This window comes from Schistocerca piceifrons, chromosome X (assembly GCF_021461385.2).
Source record: "Schistocerca piceifrons isolate TAMUIC-IGC-003096 chromosome X, iqSchPice1.1, whole genome shotgun sequence".
In the NCBI taxonomy this organism is placed as follows: domain Eukaryota; kingdom Metazoa; phylum Arthropoda; class Insecta; order Orthoptera; family Acrididae; genus Schistocerca; species Schistocerca piceifrons.
In genome coordinates, this window is record NC_060149.1 from 727,356,700 (window position 1) to 727,370,916 (window position 14,217).

Here is a 14,217-nt window from a genome sequence, read left to right on the forward strand (position 1 = left end):
GTCTGGTTGACGCAGCGTAGCGTAAGAGCAGAATGGCCCGGTATTCATGTCGGGAACAAGCCGAGGTGGTGTTTGTAAACGGTCGAGATGTAACACGGCTTTATCAAAACTAGGACCCTCACGGACACCAACCAAATTACACAACATTTAAAGACATTTTTCGGCCTTTGTGTGCTCATGGATTCTTTCAGTACCCTCACGGATAGCCGGCCGGTATGGCCGAGCGGTTCTAGGCGCTTCAGTCTGGAACCGCGCGACCGCTACGCTCGCAGGTTCGAATCCTGCCTCGGGCATGGATGTGTGTGATGTCCTTAGGTTAGTTCGGTTTAAGTAGTTCTACGTTCTAGGGGACTGATGACTTCAGATGTTAAGTCCCGTAGTGCTCAGAACCATTTGAACCATCTGAACCTCACGGACACCAACCAAATTATACAACATTTAAAGCACTTTCTCGGCCTTTGTGTGATCATGGGATCTTTCAGACAAACGAACGTGCTGGGAGTCGGCGGAAAGTGCGTACACCGGGTTTGAAGGACCGGGTTCTACAAGATATTGATACGAACCCAAGTAGAAGCCCCAAGCTAGTGGCCCGCCAACAATGTGTAAGCCAAAGTACGATTATACGTGTCCTGCATGACAAGCGTTATTATCCTTATCACCTCAACGAGTTCAGGGCTTATCAGCAGCGGATTTCCCTCTTCGGGAAGGATTTTGTCGACGGTTTTCGCACCAGACCAACACAGTTATGGAGTTTCTGTCATCAGTCCTCTTTACCGACGAAGCAACCTTTACCAGAACTAGCATCATCAATGTGCATAATCTTCATCCGTGGCCTACAAACAATCCCCGAGGGAATGGTAGAGGAGCCTCATCAGCGTCGGTTCGGTATCGGTGTGTGGGCGGGGCTCCTTGGCGACCACATACTTGGACCGGATATTGTTCCACAACGCCTTGACGGAGGAACGTACCTGGACTTCCTGCGGAATACTCTCCCTGGGCTATAGAACTGGACGCCACGGTGTCGAAGGCCAACATATTACATTTGAGGCGATTGTGCAAAAAGTGGATCAGTTTTCGACATCTTGCGCGACATTGTGAACACGATAAAGGTTTCCTCTCGCTGTTTTCCGCGACTGCTCACGCCCATCAAAAAATCCACCCAGCCGAGGCTAAAGCGGACGTGTTGCCGCTGTATCACACCTGTCCGGGGGACGTCTCTAACAGCCTTATTACCACGGACGAGTGCTGAGTGTATCACTAAGACCCCGAGCCAAAGGGACAAACAAACGGTGAAAACATATGGATTCAACGGCACCGAAAAAAGCGAATACCCAACCATCATCGATCGAGACGATTGGGTATCTTTTTGCTCTGTCGTGGTGTAGTGCCAAGTATTTACGCTCGCAAGTGACAGATCGTCACAGGAGCATACTACCAAAAGTCTCCTGACCAGGTTACGGGAGGCTGTGAAGGCGAAGCGTAGCGGGAAGCTGGCCAAGGGCGTGTGTTTGCTCCACGACGCCGCGGCAATTCATTCTACACTGGCATATTCATACATGCTGATTCTTTGGCCTATCAGGTTTTGCCTCAGGCCCCGTCTTTACCTGATGCGGCATCCAGTGACTTGTTTCTCCTTTTTCGGACGAAGAACTGACGTTTCCAGAATGCCGACAAGTTGATGTTCGAGACGGAACGTTTCCTGAACAGCCAGAATGCACAATTCTGCAACCAGATCATCTGTCGTCAAGATAATGTCTCGCATTGAAGGGTGAATATGTAGATGCGGTCTAACATTATCTCCAAGTTTCGTAGTCACAGCTTAATTTTTTCGAAGTGAAAATTAAAACTTTATGATTATCCCCTCGTAGAGGTTGACAAGAATTTTATGCCCGTCCAGTGAGTGGGAAAACGGGCTGTAAATTTGTACAGTTCACTCGGAGGTAAACAAGTTGTTGCATTTTAATGATAATTTACAACTGGCTTGTCATGTTTTACAAATACCTGCAAATAAAATTGCGTTGACACATGAAAGGAATCGTCGAATACATCAAATGTTTGTAAAGCAAACGGCAAGTTCCAGTTATTTGACAGACAAATTGCAATGTGACTCTGCATTTGGCAGCCTGTAGAGGAATACTAATCGAGTGTGTGCCATTCAAATTAGATTTTACCAAAAAACACAGTAACGTATTTTTACGAAGAAGGGCAGCGTGGATTGAACTGGTTTCTCTGACTCATAGAAAACTGGCTCGTGAATGTTGGAAAATATCAACCGCGAAGGTTGCCGAAGAATAACGACGATCGTCAAGGAAAGATCACGACTATCGCGCGAAAATATAGCTATAACACAAAAAAATACTTTGAAGAAGAGACTTGTAACATTGTTAGAAATAGCGAAGATAACTTTACACTAGATTAGGGTTTCTCAAACCGTGTTCAGCGGAACAGTGGTGTTCAGCGGGAAGCGAAAAAGTGCTCCGCGAAAAACTCATTAACAACGATGGCGTTCTTTTTTTCTTCTTTTTTAAAATTTTATTGTGATTTCTGTGTTATTGATTTATGATTCAAAATTAAAACAGTCTCCTGAAAAAAAACAAGTTTTTCTCATTTTTTAAAATTTTATTAACCTTCAAAATAAGATGTTCCACCAAAGTAGCAGGATTCTCAGAGTGTTCCTTCAGAGGAAATGTTCGGGAACAACTGCACTAGATGAGCTATCGCTAGAGGTATAGAACTGTTCATCAGTCGTGCGCTGTGTCAGGGGCTAGGAGGGAAGAAATATACACACATTAAAAAAAGTTTTGCATCACCCCGGTTCCCAGAACTCCTGAAGATAGACGTTGACTGTGGATATTTTGTACCACAGACGCAGTACCTTTGACTGTTCAGAGATGTCACTAAACCCGCCCAAAGAGGTAAACATCCATGCATGAGCAGCGCCTGTTAGACGGATGGGGTCCGACAGCCGATCAGTTCCAGTCATTCCACCAGGAAGGAGGTACACGGCTCGTGTTGTCTGTAGTTCAACCATGCCTAGACGGTCGATACCGCGGTTCGATCACGCCCGCATTGTTACTTTGTGCCAGGTAGGACTCTCAACAATGGAAGTGTCCAAAGCGATGTTGTTCGGACATGGAGGAGATACTGAGAGACAGGAACCGTCGATGACATGCCTCGCTCAGGCCGCCCAATTGCTACTTCTGCTGTGAATGACCGCTACTTACGGATTACGGCTCGGAGGAACCCTGACAGCAACACCACCACCATGTTGAATACTTTTAATAATTTTCTTGCAGCCTTAGTACGTCGTGTTACGACTCAAACTGTGCACAATAGGCTGCATGATGCGCAACTTCACTCCCGACGTCCATGGCGAGATCCATCTTTGCAACCACGACACTATGCAGCGCGGTACAAATGGGCCCAACAACATGCCGAATGGACCGCTCAGGATTGGCATCACGTTCTCTTCACCGATGGGTGTCGTATATGCCTTCAACCAGACAATCGTCGGAGACGTGTTTGGAAGCAACCCGGTGAGGCTGACGATCGAGACGATTCAACCATGCCTAGACGGTCGATACCGCGGTTCGATCACTTCCGCATTGTTACTTTGTGCCAGGAAGGACTCTCAACAAGGGAAGTGTCCAAAGCGATGTTGTTCGGACATGGAGGAAATACTGAGAGACAGGAACCGTCGATGACATGCCTCGTTCAGGCACTGTCCAGCGACTGCAGCAGGGTGGAGGTTCCCTGCTTTTTCCGGTGGCATCATGTGGGGCCGACGTACGCCTCTGGTGGTCATGGAAGGTGCCGTAACAGCTGTGCGGTATGTGAATGCCATCCTCCGACCGATAGTGCAACCGTATCGACAGCATATTGGCGAGGCATTCATCTTCATGGAGGACAATTCGCGCCCCCATCGTGCACATCTTCTGAATGACTTCCTTCAGGATAACGACATCGCTCGAGTAGAGTGGCCAGCATGTTCTCCAGACATATGGACGCTATCAAATATGCCTGGGATAGTTTGAAAAGGGCTGTTTATGGACGACGTGACACACCAACCACTCTAAGGGGTCTAGGCCGAATCGCCGTTGATGAGTGGGACAATCTGGACCAACAGTGCCTTGATGAACTTGTGGATAGTATGCCACGACGAATACAGGCATGCATCAATGCAAGAGGACGTACTACTGGGTATTAGAGGTACCGGTGTGTACAGCAATCTGGACCACCATCTCTGAAGGTTTCGCTGTATGGTAGTACAATATGAAATGTGTGGTTTTCATGAGCAATAAAAAGGGCGGAAATGATGTTTATGTTGATCTCTATTCCAATTTTCTGTACAGCTTCCGGAACCCTCGGAACCGAGGTGATTCAAAACTTTTTTTTGATTGTGTTTAGGATTCAGTAGAAAGTATCCTATGCCATCACTTTCTTTTACTCTCTCCTAAGTCTGCAAGTGTGCTGTGGTACTTGGTATCGTGTTTTCCTTTTTTTTAAACTAATTTTTCGACGTAGCACTAATTTGGGTCCACGCGACTTTCCAATGACTAGAACTCTTGTCTGAAGCGCGGTTTTGGTTATTACGCAAAATATCCATCAACCTCTTCAGTGAACTGGATTTCTTTTCCAGGCACAAATTTCTTTTATATGTACTAATAAGTGAAATTTAGAGTGCACCAAAACCGGTGAATTTTTCCCATAGCAAAGCACCTTTGTGTGCAGCTGCATTCTCTTAGAAAAATTATTTTTTTCGTGTGCCTTCCTAGCTTGTTCTTACAAATTTTGTCATCCATTTGGTCTAGAAGGCTTGCCTAGTATTCGTCAGTAGTTGTTTAGCCTTCCACAAGTTAGCAAATAAGAATTATTCTTTTTTTTTTGCATCTCAGAAAACACTGACCAAAACTTTCCACTTGATGAAATTACCGCTTTTTGAAAAACTGTTCTTCAGTTTCTGGCATGAAGTGATGCGGTGTATCTGTATCTTATACACTGCAATTAATCGGTGCTGAAAAATCTCTTTGATTAGCTTAGAAATGGCCTAAACAGTCCCGGGAAATTCGTTTGTGTTATTCAACAAATGGACCACCCATGTTGTTCAGAGCTAGCTCGTAGTTAACTACTCATGTAAAATCTACTATTATCTTTCTTACGAAGTGCCTATGGCGTCAACTATTTCATTAAACACTAATCACCGATCCTCTAATGTAATATTGTGAATTTTGTCGATGTTTCAGTCTGTGAAAGCAGTTTTGTCACGCAGATCATCTTCGAGAAAACTACAGCCTCGTTTAATGTAGTTGCCTGTTTCTTAATTTCTCAGAGTATAACATCAGAAAGAAACAAACCTTCACCAACTTTAAGTACAGCGTAACAAAATCACAATTCCATTGTTATCAACGCCTCGTCTAAGCAAAGTTGACTAACCAATTCCAGATTTTGATTTAGTTCAGTTTCATGATGATAGAAAATGCGACGACGTGAGTAAATGTTGCTACGTGACCACTGTGTCTAACTCTAAGAAAGCGTTCCTTTGAGGAAGGAGCTGTTGATGCCTTCAGAAATGAAACCATTATCACAAATATTTTTCATTGTTGATTTGTCACTATTGTATATTATTAAGCTGGGAATAAACAGGGTCAGAAAAAAATAGAAAATTGAAGATTAAGAAGATAGTTACATAAATATTCGTTTATCGATGTACGGTTTTAGAGCGTAAGGTAGAAGGGGTAGTCTTCCGTTTAACAAAACAGAAGATTGTAAGGGTACAATTTCACGAAGAGATTTTCAAATGGTTCAAATGGCTCTGAGCACTATGGGACTCAACAGCTGAGGTCATCAGTCCCCTAGAACTTAGAACTAATTAAACCTAACTAACCTAAGGACATCACACACATCCATGCCCGAGGCAGGATTCGAACCTGCGACCGTAGCGGTCGCGCGGTTCCAGACTGAGGCGCCTAGAACCGCTCTGCCACCACGGACGGCGGAATGTACGTGTGCACGCATTTTCTGCGAAGTGCATGCAGAAGGGCTTCGACATTTCGCAATCATTAGTGTGTTAGATTTTGATGCCAGACATTTTTTTTGCCTTAAGTACCACGAATACCGCACACAGACACTAACGGTAGTTTCAACATTTCTCGTGCATCACCACATCAATCCTATAAGGCTTAATAGCTTCGTATGTATCCGCGTTCCAATAACCATAACAAAAACTGGACATTTGTTAGCGAATGGCGTGTGAAATAAAACCAAGCCAAACACTGACTTCTCGTGTCACGTTAACATGAGATAGTTGATAGTGATTAGCGGTCTCGTATAAATGACTCTGAGGCTGTTCCCAGTTCCTGTAGCCGAGATGTGTTCTCGAACTGGGCTGACACCAGTTGTGTATCCAGTTGTCTGCTTGTCTTCCTGCAAGAACCATAAAACAAATTCCGGCCACTCAGCAGATTTTTCCAATATCGGGCGGACACATTAAAGTTGTGCGACGCGGATGCTGCTGTTTCGGTCTAGATTGCTGTCTCTCCGACTTTCTTGTAGCGAAGGACAGTCGTATTCAGAGGCGTGCCTCCTTCTTCTCACCACGAGTATCGCTCATATATCTCTCTGCGAACTGTTAATCTGTTTTCTTTTCTTGTATTTCTGCGAAAGTACTCCATGTGTATGTGACCTACACTACTACTGAAGCAGCTTTTCTAAGAGTAACTGGGTTCACAGTTAAGTATCTCTGCTGTGTTCCTTGGACGCGTGCCTTCTCGTACTCATATTCATCCAAGAAACAATACTTTTTTTGTGTTTCATGTCTCTTTGGAGAATGGATGCAGTCATGTAAAAGACGTAAACTAAACTAAAATGTGGTGGGAATGCATCAGTCAGATAATAAAATCTCGAAATTTTAGTTCTATCTTGTTGAGACTTGAGAGATTTCTATTTACATATAATTGCGCTAGCGAAATTTGGTTTTTGATTATATTTTTGTCTGCATGACCATCATCCGCAGCAGCTGTCCAAATCAGTTATTATTGGTTTCTCTGTCATAAGCTTACTGCACTAAAATTAGAAAGAGATCTATGCTAGACGCGTTTCGCTTTTGTTTGTAAAGCATCTTCTGCGGTTATCCTGCAAAGTGGATACATATGTTTGTCCATTTTTGCCTGTTTCAGATTAAAAACAACATTTTCGTCTATAAAGTTGGTGTGCATTTCAGCTACAGTGTTTCTGCCTCTCGTTTACATATTCTCTGAGCCACTGCTTCTTTCCTCTTTGTTAACAGAGGTTGATGTCGAAAGACTTCGTTTCACATATACACTTGGCAAAAACTTACTTGTATTTTGTGTTTCTTGTAAATGCTTTTGGCGAATGTTCGAGCAGGTTCTTCCACGAGGCCATAGAATGCTTTGTTTGATAACCATAATCTTGCCCTCTGTTGCTGGTTACCTTGTAACCGTGAGACATTCAGTCGTAAAAAGGAAAAATATTGTTGCTGATATTAGGTATAGATTTAACGTGTATTGCACATAGTATCTGGATGAGTATTATGCTGTCGAATTGTTGCTGGTTACCTTGTAATCGTGAGACGTTCAGCCGTAAAAAGGAAAAATATTGTTGCTGATATTAGGTATAGCTTTAACGTTTATTGCACATAGTATCTGGATGAGTATTATGCTGTTGAATTTTACGCTATCGACCATTAAAACTACAGCATGAAACAACCATCAAGTTGGCACTTAGTGTACTTTATGTTTGAGTATGAGGAGATCAGCATTTCCGCATAATCACACAATGTAGGTAGCAGTAGCGCCATTTACATTTTTCCTATAAGAAAACATTACACAGCTGGTTTCTCATTCAGAAATGGCATTTGAATTCTGTTTGCTTGTGAGTTGATTGTGTTATCCGTGTTGAAAGAATGAGACATGTCGGAATTAGACGAGAATGCGCTTTATTGTTCAGCATTGCTTGGGATCCCACTACTCTCGTGCAGATATGGAGTCAGTGGATTCAGGAGAATCGTACTCAATTCCAGACTCACACGACTAGCACCCGAATGGGCAGATACAGTGTTTGCCTAGCTTGCAGAATTGTACAGTCACATCCCAAACATTGAGTCAGGAAATGGGCTTATTTGCAGTAAAATAAGTGTCCATGCTGACAGTGCAGCTACATATGGAGCACTGCAGACTCTCGGCACGGTGTCCACTGTTGCAACTTCCCATGATGCAGCAGCAGAGGCACCAAATAACGACACTAGACACAGGAGTGGCACCACGTGTTGCGTCCACATACAGCATCATGATGGACGTTCCTACATGTGAAAGTGCTGACGAGAAAAAATTTTGCCAGAGTGCAGTCGTCATCATCGTATAGGTCCGACACCTGTTGTGTCAGTATATGATGCCATTGGGCAGATGATCACCTCCGATTAGTATAGCCTGTAGCTTGGACAGCAGGCGTTACATTTCTGACATATTAAGATTAGCAGATATGCCCTAGCTTCGAGATCTCTGTGTTATATTATATTTTGACAAGATAACTTGAGACCACACTTTGCACACGGTGTCCTAACCTGCCTCGATACAGAGGTGTTTGACTGTTGTCCTGGCTAGTGAAGTCTCTAGGTCTTTCAAGTGTTGAAACATCTGGTAATGGATTTTCAAGAGACTGGCGCACAACCACTGGCTGACTTCTGAGACTGATTAACTCTGGAATAGAGTTGAAGCAGCGTAGAATGAGATACCTGTATCTGTAATTTGAAAAAAGTTCAGCTCGATGTCCAGCCATCAGCTGTTGTTAATGTAAGAGGTGGCAGCACTGTGTAGTAAATTCGTCGCTGTGTACATCCCCCCTCCCCAGAATCAGCAATAGATGTAATCATGTATCTTCCTACTTTACTGTACATGTACAATAAGTAAAATTTTGTGATTTACTATTCTTCTTGGTGTTACAATTTGAACGGTCATTAGTGTATTTGATTACTGGTTTCAAGCAATTATGTTAATCTTCAGTTCAGCCAGTGTTAATAAATTGCTATAAAGTACACAACATTTGCTTGGATACATTTTTTGTGTATACACCATTTTTTAACATTGATAAATCCGAAGATCATAACTGAACAAAAGTAATAATCACATAAATCATAAAAAAATCTTGCAATTAAGGATGTACAGATTCTACAAACATAATACTCATCACAATAATGTGTTATTGTCATCTTTATGTACCATTTAGCACCAGATTCACTCTCTGAAAGCAATGATGTCTTGTGTTTCTTTAATACAGTCTTTCACTAACATGTGTCATTTTTCTTACAGTATGGGTCGGATGAATTCGGCCATGACTCCCCACGATACACCTCACCGAAGGCAGGAGGGCTATATGGTGGAGAGCCATACTACCTTGGTGAGTGAGCTATATAATCAACTGAATTAAAAAAAAAATGCTACTTTGTTTTTTCTCCCAAACTTTTTAAAGAGGAATTTACATTTCTTTAAAAGTCTATTAAGACAGAAATTATTATTCCATCAACCCAATGTACTGTATTTGAAAATTACTGCAGAAAGCGTGACAAAATAAAAATGAGATACAGCACAAAGTAAGATCAATTAATAGAGTTCTCCTGTGGTATTTGTTTGAACATTTCAGAAAAGTCTATCTTGTTAATATGCAACACAGTTGTGGAATATCTTTGTTTTTGTGATAATTGCAGTTTATTTAGATTCTGTGTAGTCCTTAGGATCTATTCCACAATCTCTTCATTGGGATTCCTTGTAAGAGGAAAGGGAGACATGATAGGATAGAAATAAAATCTGTGGGAGGAGATTGGTGAAGATTGTGTGTTGTGATAGTCTGTTCAAGTTGTATTAGGCAGCTATCTTGTGCATGTTGTGACAGTCTCTACAAGTTGTATTAGGCAGTTAACTTGTGCACTACTGAAACAGCCCAGCCAATAAAAAGTACCAGTTTAAAGGCATTCAGATTTATCAAAACAAAGCACTTGCACTAATGTGCAGATCATCATTGCCTGCTGTGATTAGATATATTACAAGAAGCAACACGTAGTAAAATGTTTGAAATTTCAAAAAACAACACTAAAATGATTTGTTCCTTGAATGAAATCACAACTGTAATTGTCTGGGTTGCAATGCCACTTAAGAATATGACAAAGTCATCAAAAATGAACTGACGAATTTACATCAACACAGGCTTCAGCAGCCATTGTCAGTTTCAGTAAGTATTCTGGGTGTGTGACTGTCATGTCATAATATGTGATTTGTTTTGGTTGTGTAGCACAATTAGGAGGACACTGATAGGAACGTACAGAGACTCAAATCAAATTCTATGAGTCAATAATTAATCTCAGCTAATCTGTTTGGGATAAAAGCAAATTGATCTTTTCACTATGTAAAGTAAGGTCTTTTTAAGATTTTGAATAAATGACCAGTATCCCTTCTAGTTACACCAGTACATTAACAAAATCTTATTATGATGATGATGATGGAGCTAGCCAAATAATTGTAATATCCTGTAAATTTGTGATATTTATAATTCATGTTTGGGTGTATATTCCAGTTTCTCTTATATGAAAACAACTTATACTTCATAAATATAAAATGGGAAAAATTAGTGACCATTAGTGTATTTCACTTTCAACAACTGTAGGGTCAAAAAAGATCACATTTTATTGTTCTTACTTGAAAATCAGATTGATTCATTCAACATTCTTGAACTCGTATTCCTGGAATATAGTGTTTGTGTTTAGTGTTATTGTAGGAGATTTGAAAAGATAAGAAATTTATGAACTGTCAATTAAATATGTACTGTAAAAATTTTCTTCAGATGGTGCAAGTGGTGGTACTGGTGATCCATGGACAGGTGGTGGTCAGCTGCAGACCGGCCACTACTCTGCATACAGTTCTCCAGCTATCCTGTCAGGAGCACCACCGTCTACACATTTGTCACAGTCTACCTTTCCTCCACCGCCAATCCATCTTGCTCATGATGCAATGGTAGGTAACTCTAAAGATGCAATTACTAATCATAGTTGAAATGCCTCATAGATTTTCCACATATTTGATGACTAAATTTGCAAAACAAAATTTATGGCTACAGTATATATAATCATGTATGTGACAGAATTGACGACTTTATGGCTGATAGTGCTCAGGGGAGAAACTGTCAGATCTGAATACAGCCAATGTATGGAACTGTGCACCTTAGTGCTGGTGTATACATCTACAAAGATGATTGGGAAATAAAGGACTGAATTTGAAAAGTGGAATCACATTTCGACTTGTTACAGCCTAACTACAATTGGGGAAAAATCGTTTCATGTACTCAAAAGACTCAGGAAACATATCAGCTGCGTTTAACAAGAAACAGCAGTTAAAGTATGTGGCTTATTGCATTTTTTCTCTATGGCAGCCAACGGCCATTACAAGGCTTTTTCTAGGAAAGGAAGGGGATTTATGAACATGGAAGGGAACAATGATAACTACCAGCTTTTCCTCTGCTTTAACTGGAACAAGTATGATGGCTCCTGAACTTTCACCTCCTGTGCAGAAAAGTGCTAACAGTCCTGTATCCCTACAAGACGAAACTAAATTTGTACAGTTAATATCTGTAGTCATTAGTAATAGCAACAAAATCAGTGCCTTCTTTGTTCTCTGGATTGGCTCCTTCACACATTGTTTTGTACTGGCTGGCACAAGTTCAGTTTCCTTATGGAGCCATTTGTTACTTTCATTCACACTCTGTTTTCGTGGTATGCTTTTCATCATCAATATCTTTCAGTTGTGATGCTGGATATGTCCAGTACATTGGTCATTATCTTCTTCCTGTTTCTGTTGGCATCCATCTGCCTGTCTCCCAAATGTCCAACTTGGTGCTATAATGACAAAAATTGCGCTGGTATTTTGCTGTTTTATGATTGGCTATGAACCCTGTGGTAACCAATTGGGTACTTAATACAATAAAATGTAGGAAGTTTACTATCATAACTACTCGTAGCAGTGTACGCTGTTTGTGACAGTGACACAAATGAATAGGATAGTGTGACTAGTGAACATATGGTAATTGTAGTTAGTGCAAATGAACCAGAAATAGGAGTGTTTTAAGTTTGCTGTGTGAAGATGTGATACACAAATTATCAGAACATTCCTCCAAAGAAAGTAACATAAATCTTTACTTCACTTGCTCAGAGGCATTAAGTAGATCAAGAGTGTAAATTATGCTGTATTTTATTTGTTTCATTAGAAAATCTGCTTGACAAAGAATTTACTGGTGTCATTTCAGGCTTACGGAGCCATGTCGCCAGGTGGCGTTACGAGCTCTCAGCAAGATAATTCCCTCCTCGGTACTCAATCTGCCACAAGTCTTCCACCAATGTCAAGTTTTCGTGGTGGTGGAGGGCAAGGTCCAGGTCCAGGTGCTGGGACAACCCCCACCACAGCGGGCACCGCTGTGGGAGTTCCTACTTCAAGCCCTGCAACTGCTGCTCTCTATGTTAGCCCACAGCCAACTACACCGGGGGACACACTTGGCAAAGCATTGGCATCAGTAAGTAAAGATAATGGAATAATGGTGTTGCCTATTAATTGTGTGTATCATTTAGAATTTCATGGTGAGCTTCAAAAACTGTTCATCTGTGTCTTGCCACACAACAGTATTCTGTATTTTAATGACCTCTTTCAGAATGCTGCATTCACCATAGTCTTAATTCAACTAATGATAACTTCACAAGATGTGTGCTAGTATAAATAATATTGTTGTTATACAAGGTGTTCATTTTAACTGAAGACATTGAATTATCTCAAAAACTATATATATATATATATATATATATATATATATATATATATATATATATATATATATATATATATATATAATTTCAATTTGTTTGTCTCAGAGGGGGACATCCAGTGATACCACAATCAACCCCCTGCCCCACCCTGTGCATGGGTGCAGGGGGGCAACTTTCAGATCTTCAATGGGAACCCCCATTTTTTATCGTAGACTACTATTCTACAGCAAAACCTACATACGTTTTGTCTGAAGTAGTTTCTTCATTTTGCCACAGATGGCACTGTAATCAGTGGAATACGAATGGGTACACAATCATAATTTACAACATGCTACTTAGTGGCCCTTGAATATCCGTTAGCACATAGGACCTCACTTCTATGCCGTGAGGGGAGGACAGACAGTATTTCATATCTTCTAATTAGAAACCGCATTCGCAACATTGTATTCCTCCAACATATCGAACAGGGGACTACTTGATTGTTCAGATGTAGTACCACCAACTTCAATACACTTAGTGATCTGTTTTTCAAATGACCGTACACAGGACAGAAGCATATCTGCGGGAATGTCAGCACAGGCATTTCTGTTGCAGTTCACCATGTCTTCATGACCTGTTGACACTTGCTGGTACACCTGATCTTTTAAATATCCTCACAGAAAGAAATCCGGGGACCAAGCAGGCCAATTAATAGGGCCACCTCTGCCGATCCACTAACATGCATAAACATGGTCCGATGCCTACCGTGCTTCAGTTGCATAATGTGCTGGACAACCCTAGTGCTGAATCTACATATGTTGTCGAATGTCCAGGGCAATATCCTGTAGTCGTACTGATAGTCCCTGTTCCAAACATGTTTGATACTTGCAACCATTCAACATGCTGTCTGTAAAATAAGGACCAATGAGTTTGTTCCTAATGATGCCACACTATACGTTAACTGGCGTAACCAGTGGGGATTGTGTACACTCCAGTAATGCATGTTATCCTGGTTAATGCTATCATGGCTTGTGAATGCAGACTCATCAGAAAATAGTACCTTGGCAAAGGACGTGAGGGTCATTGGCATTTGTTGACATGCCCATTCAGAAAACACAACACAGTTATGGAAATTGGTGCCATAAAGTTCTTGATGCAGTGACACGTGGTATGGCTGATACTTACAGTGATGCAATATTATGACAGTAGCACCTACAGACATACCGGAATCGCGATACTATTGCTAGGTGCTTATCCGTGGGTTGTGGTGCACTGACACTGATACAGCTGTTTCATTAGCTTCTCCTGTAAGGTGTTTGCTTTGTTTCCTTTTGCTGGTCTATACTCTGCCATCAGGCATAAATGCTCCACAACCTTGTAAAAGAACAAATGAAAGCGAGCTTTCTCTGGAAAATGCTCGGTAT

The 14,217-nt window shown here is 41.4% G+C and overlaps 1 protein-coding gene across 2 annotated transcripts in view; it reads left to right on the top strand.

Moving 5' to 3' along the window:
* LOC124723200 (transcription factor 12) overlaps positions 1-14,217 on the top strand; it is a 748,137-nt gene that overhangs the window by 673,070 nt on the left and 60,850 nt on the right. For both annotated transcript variants that reach the window (XM_047248392.1, XM_047248393.1), the window contains exons 5-7: positions 9,324-9,411; positions 10,849-11,018; positions 12,304-12,567. In XM_047248392.1, the coding sequence (XP_047104348.1) occupies positions 9,324-9,411; positions 10,849-11,018; positions 12,304-12,567 (522 nt within the window). The remainder of the gene's footprint in view (positions 1-9,323; positions 9,412-10,848; positions 11,019-12,303; positions 12,568-14,217) is intronic.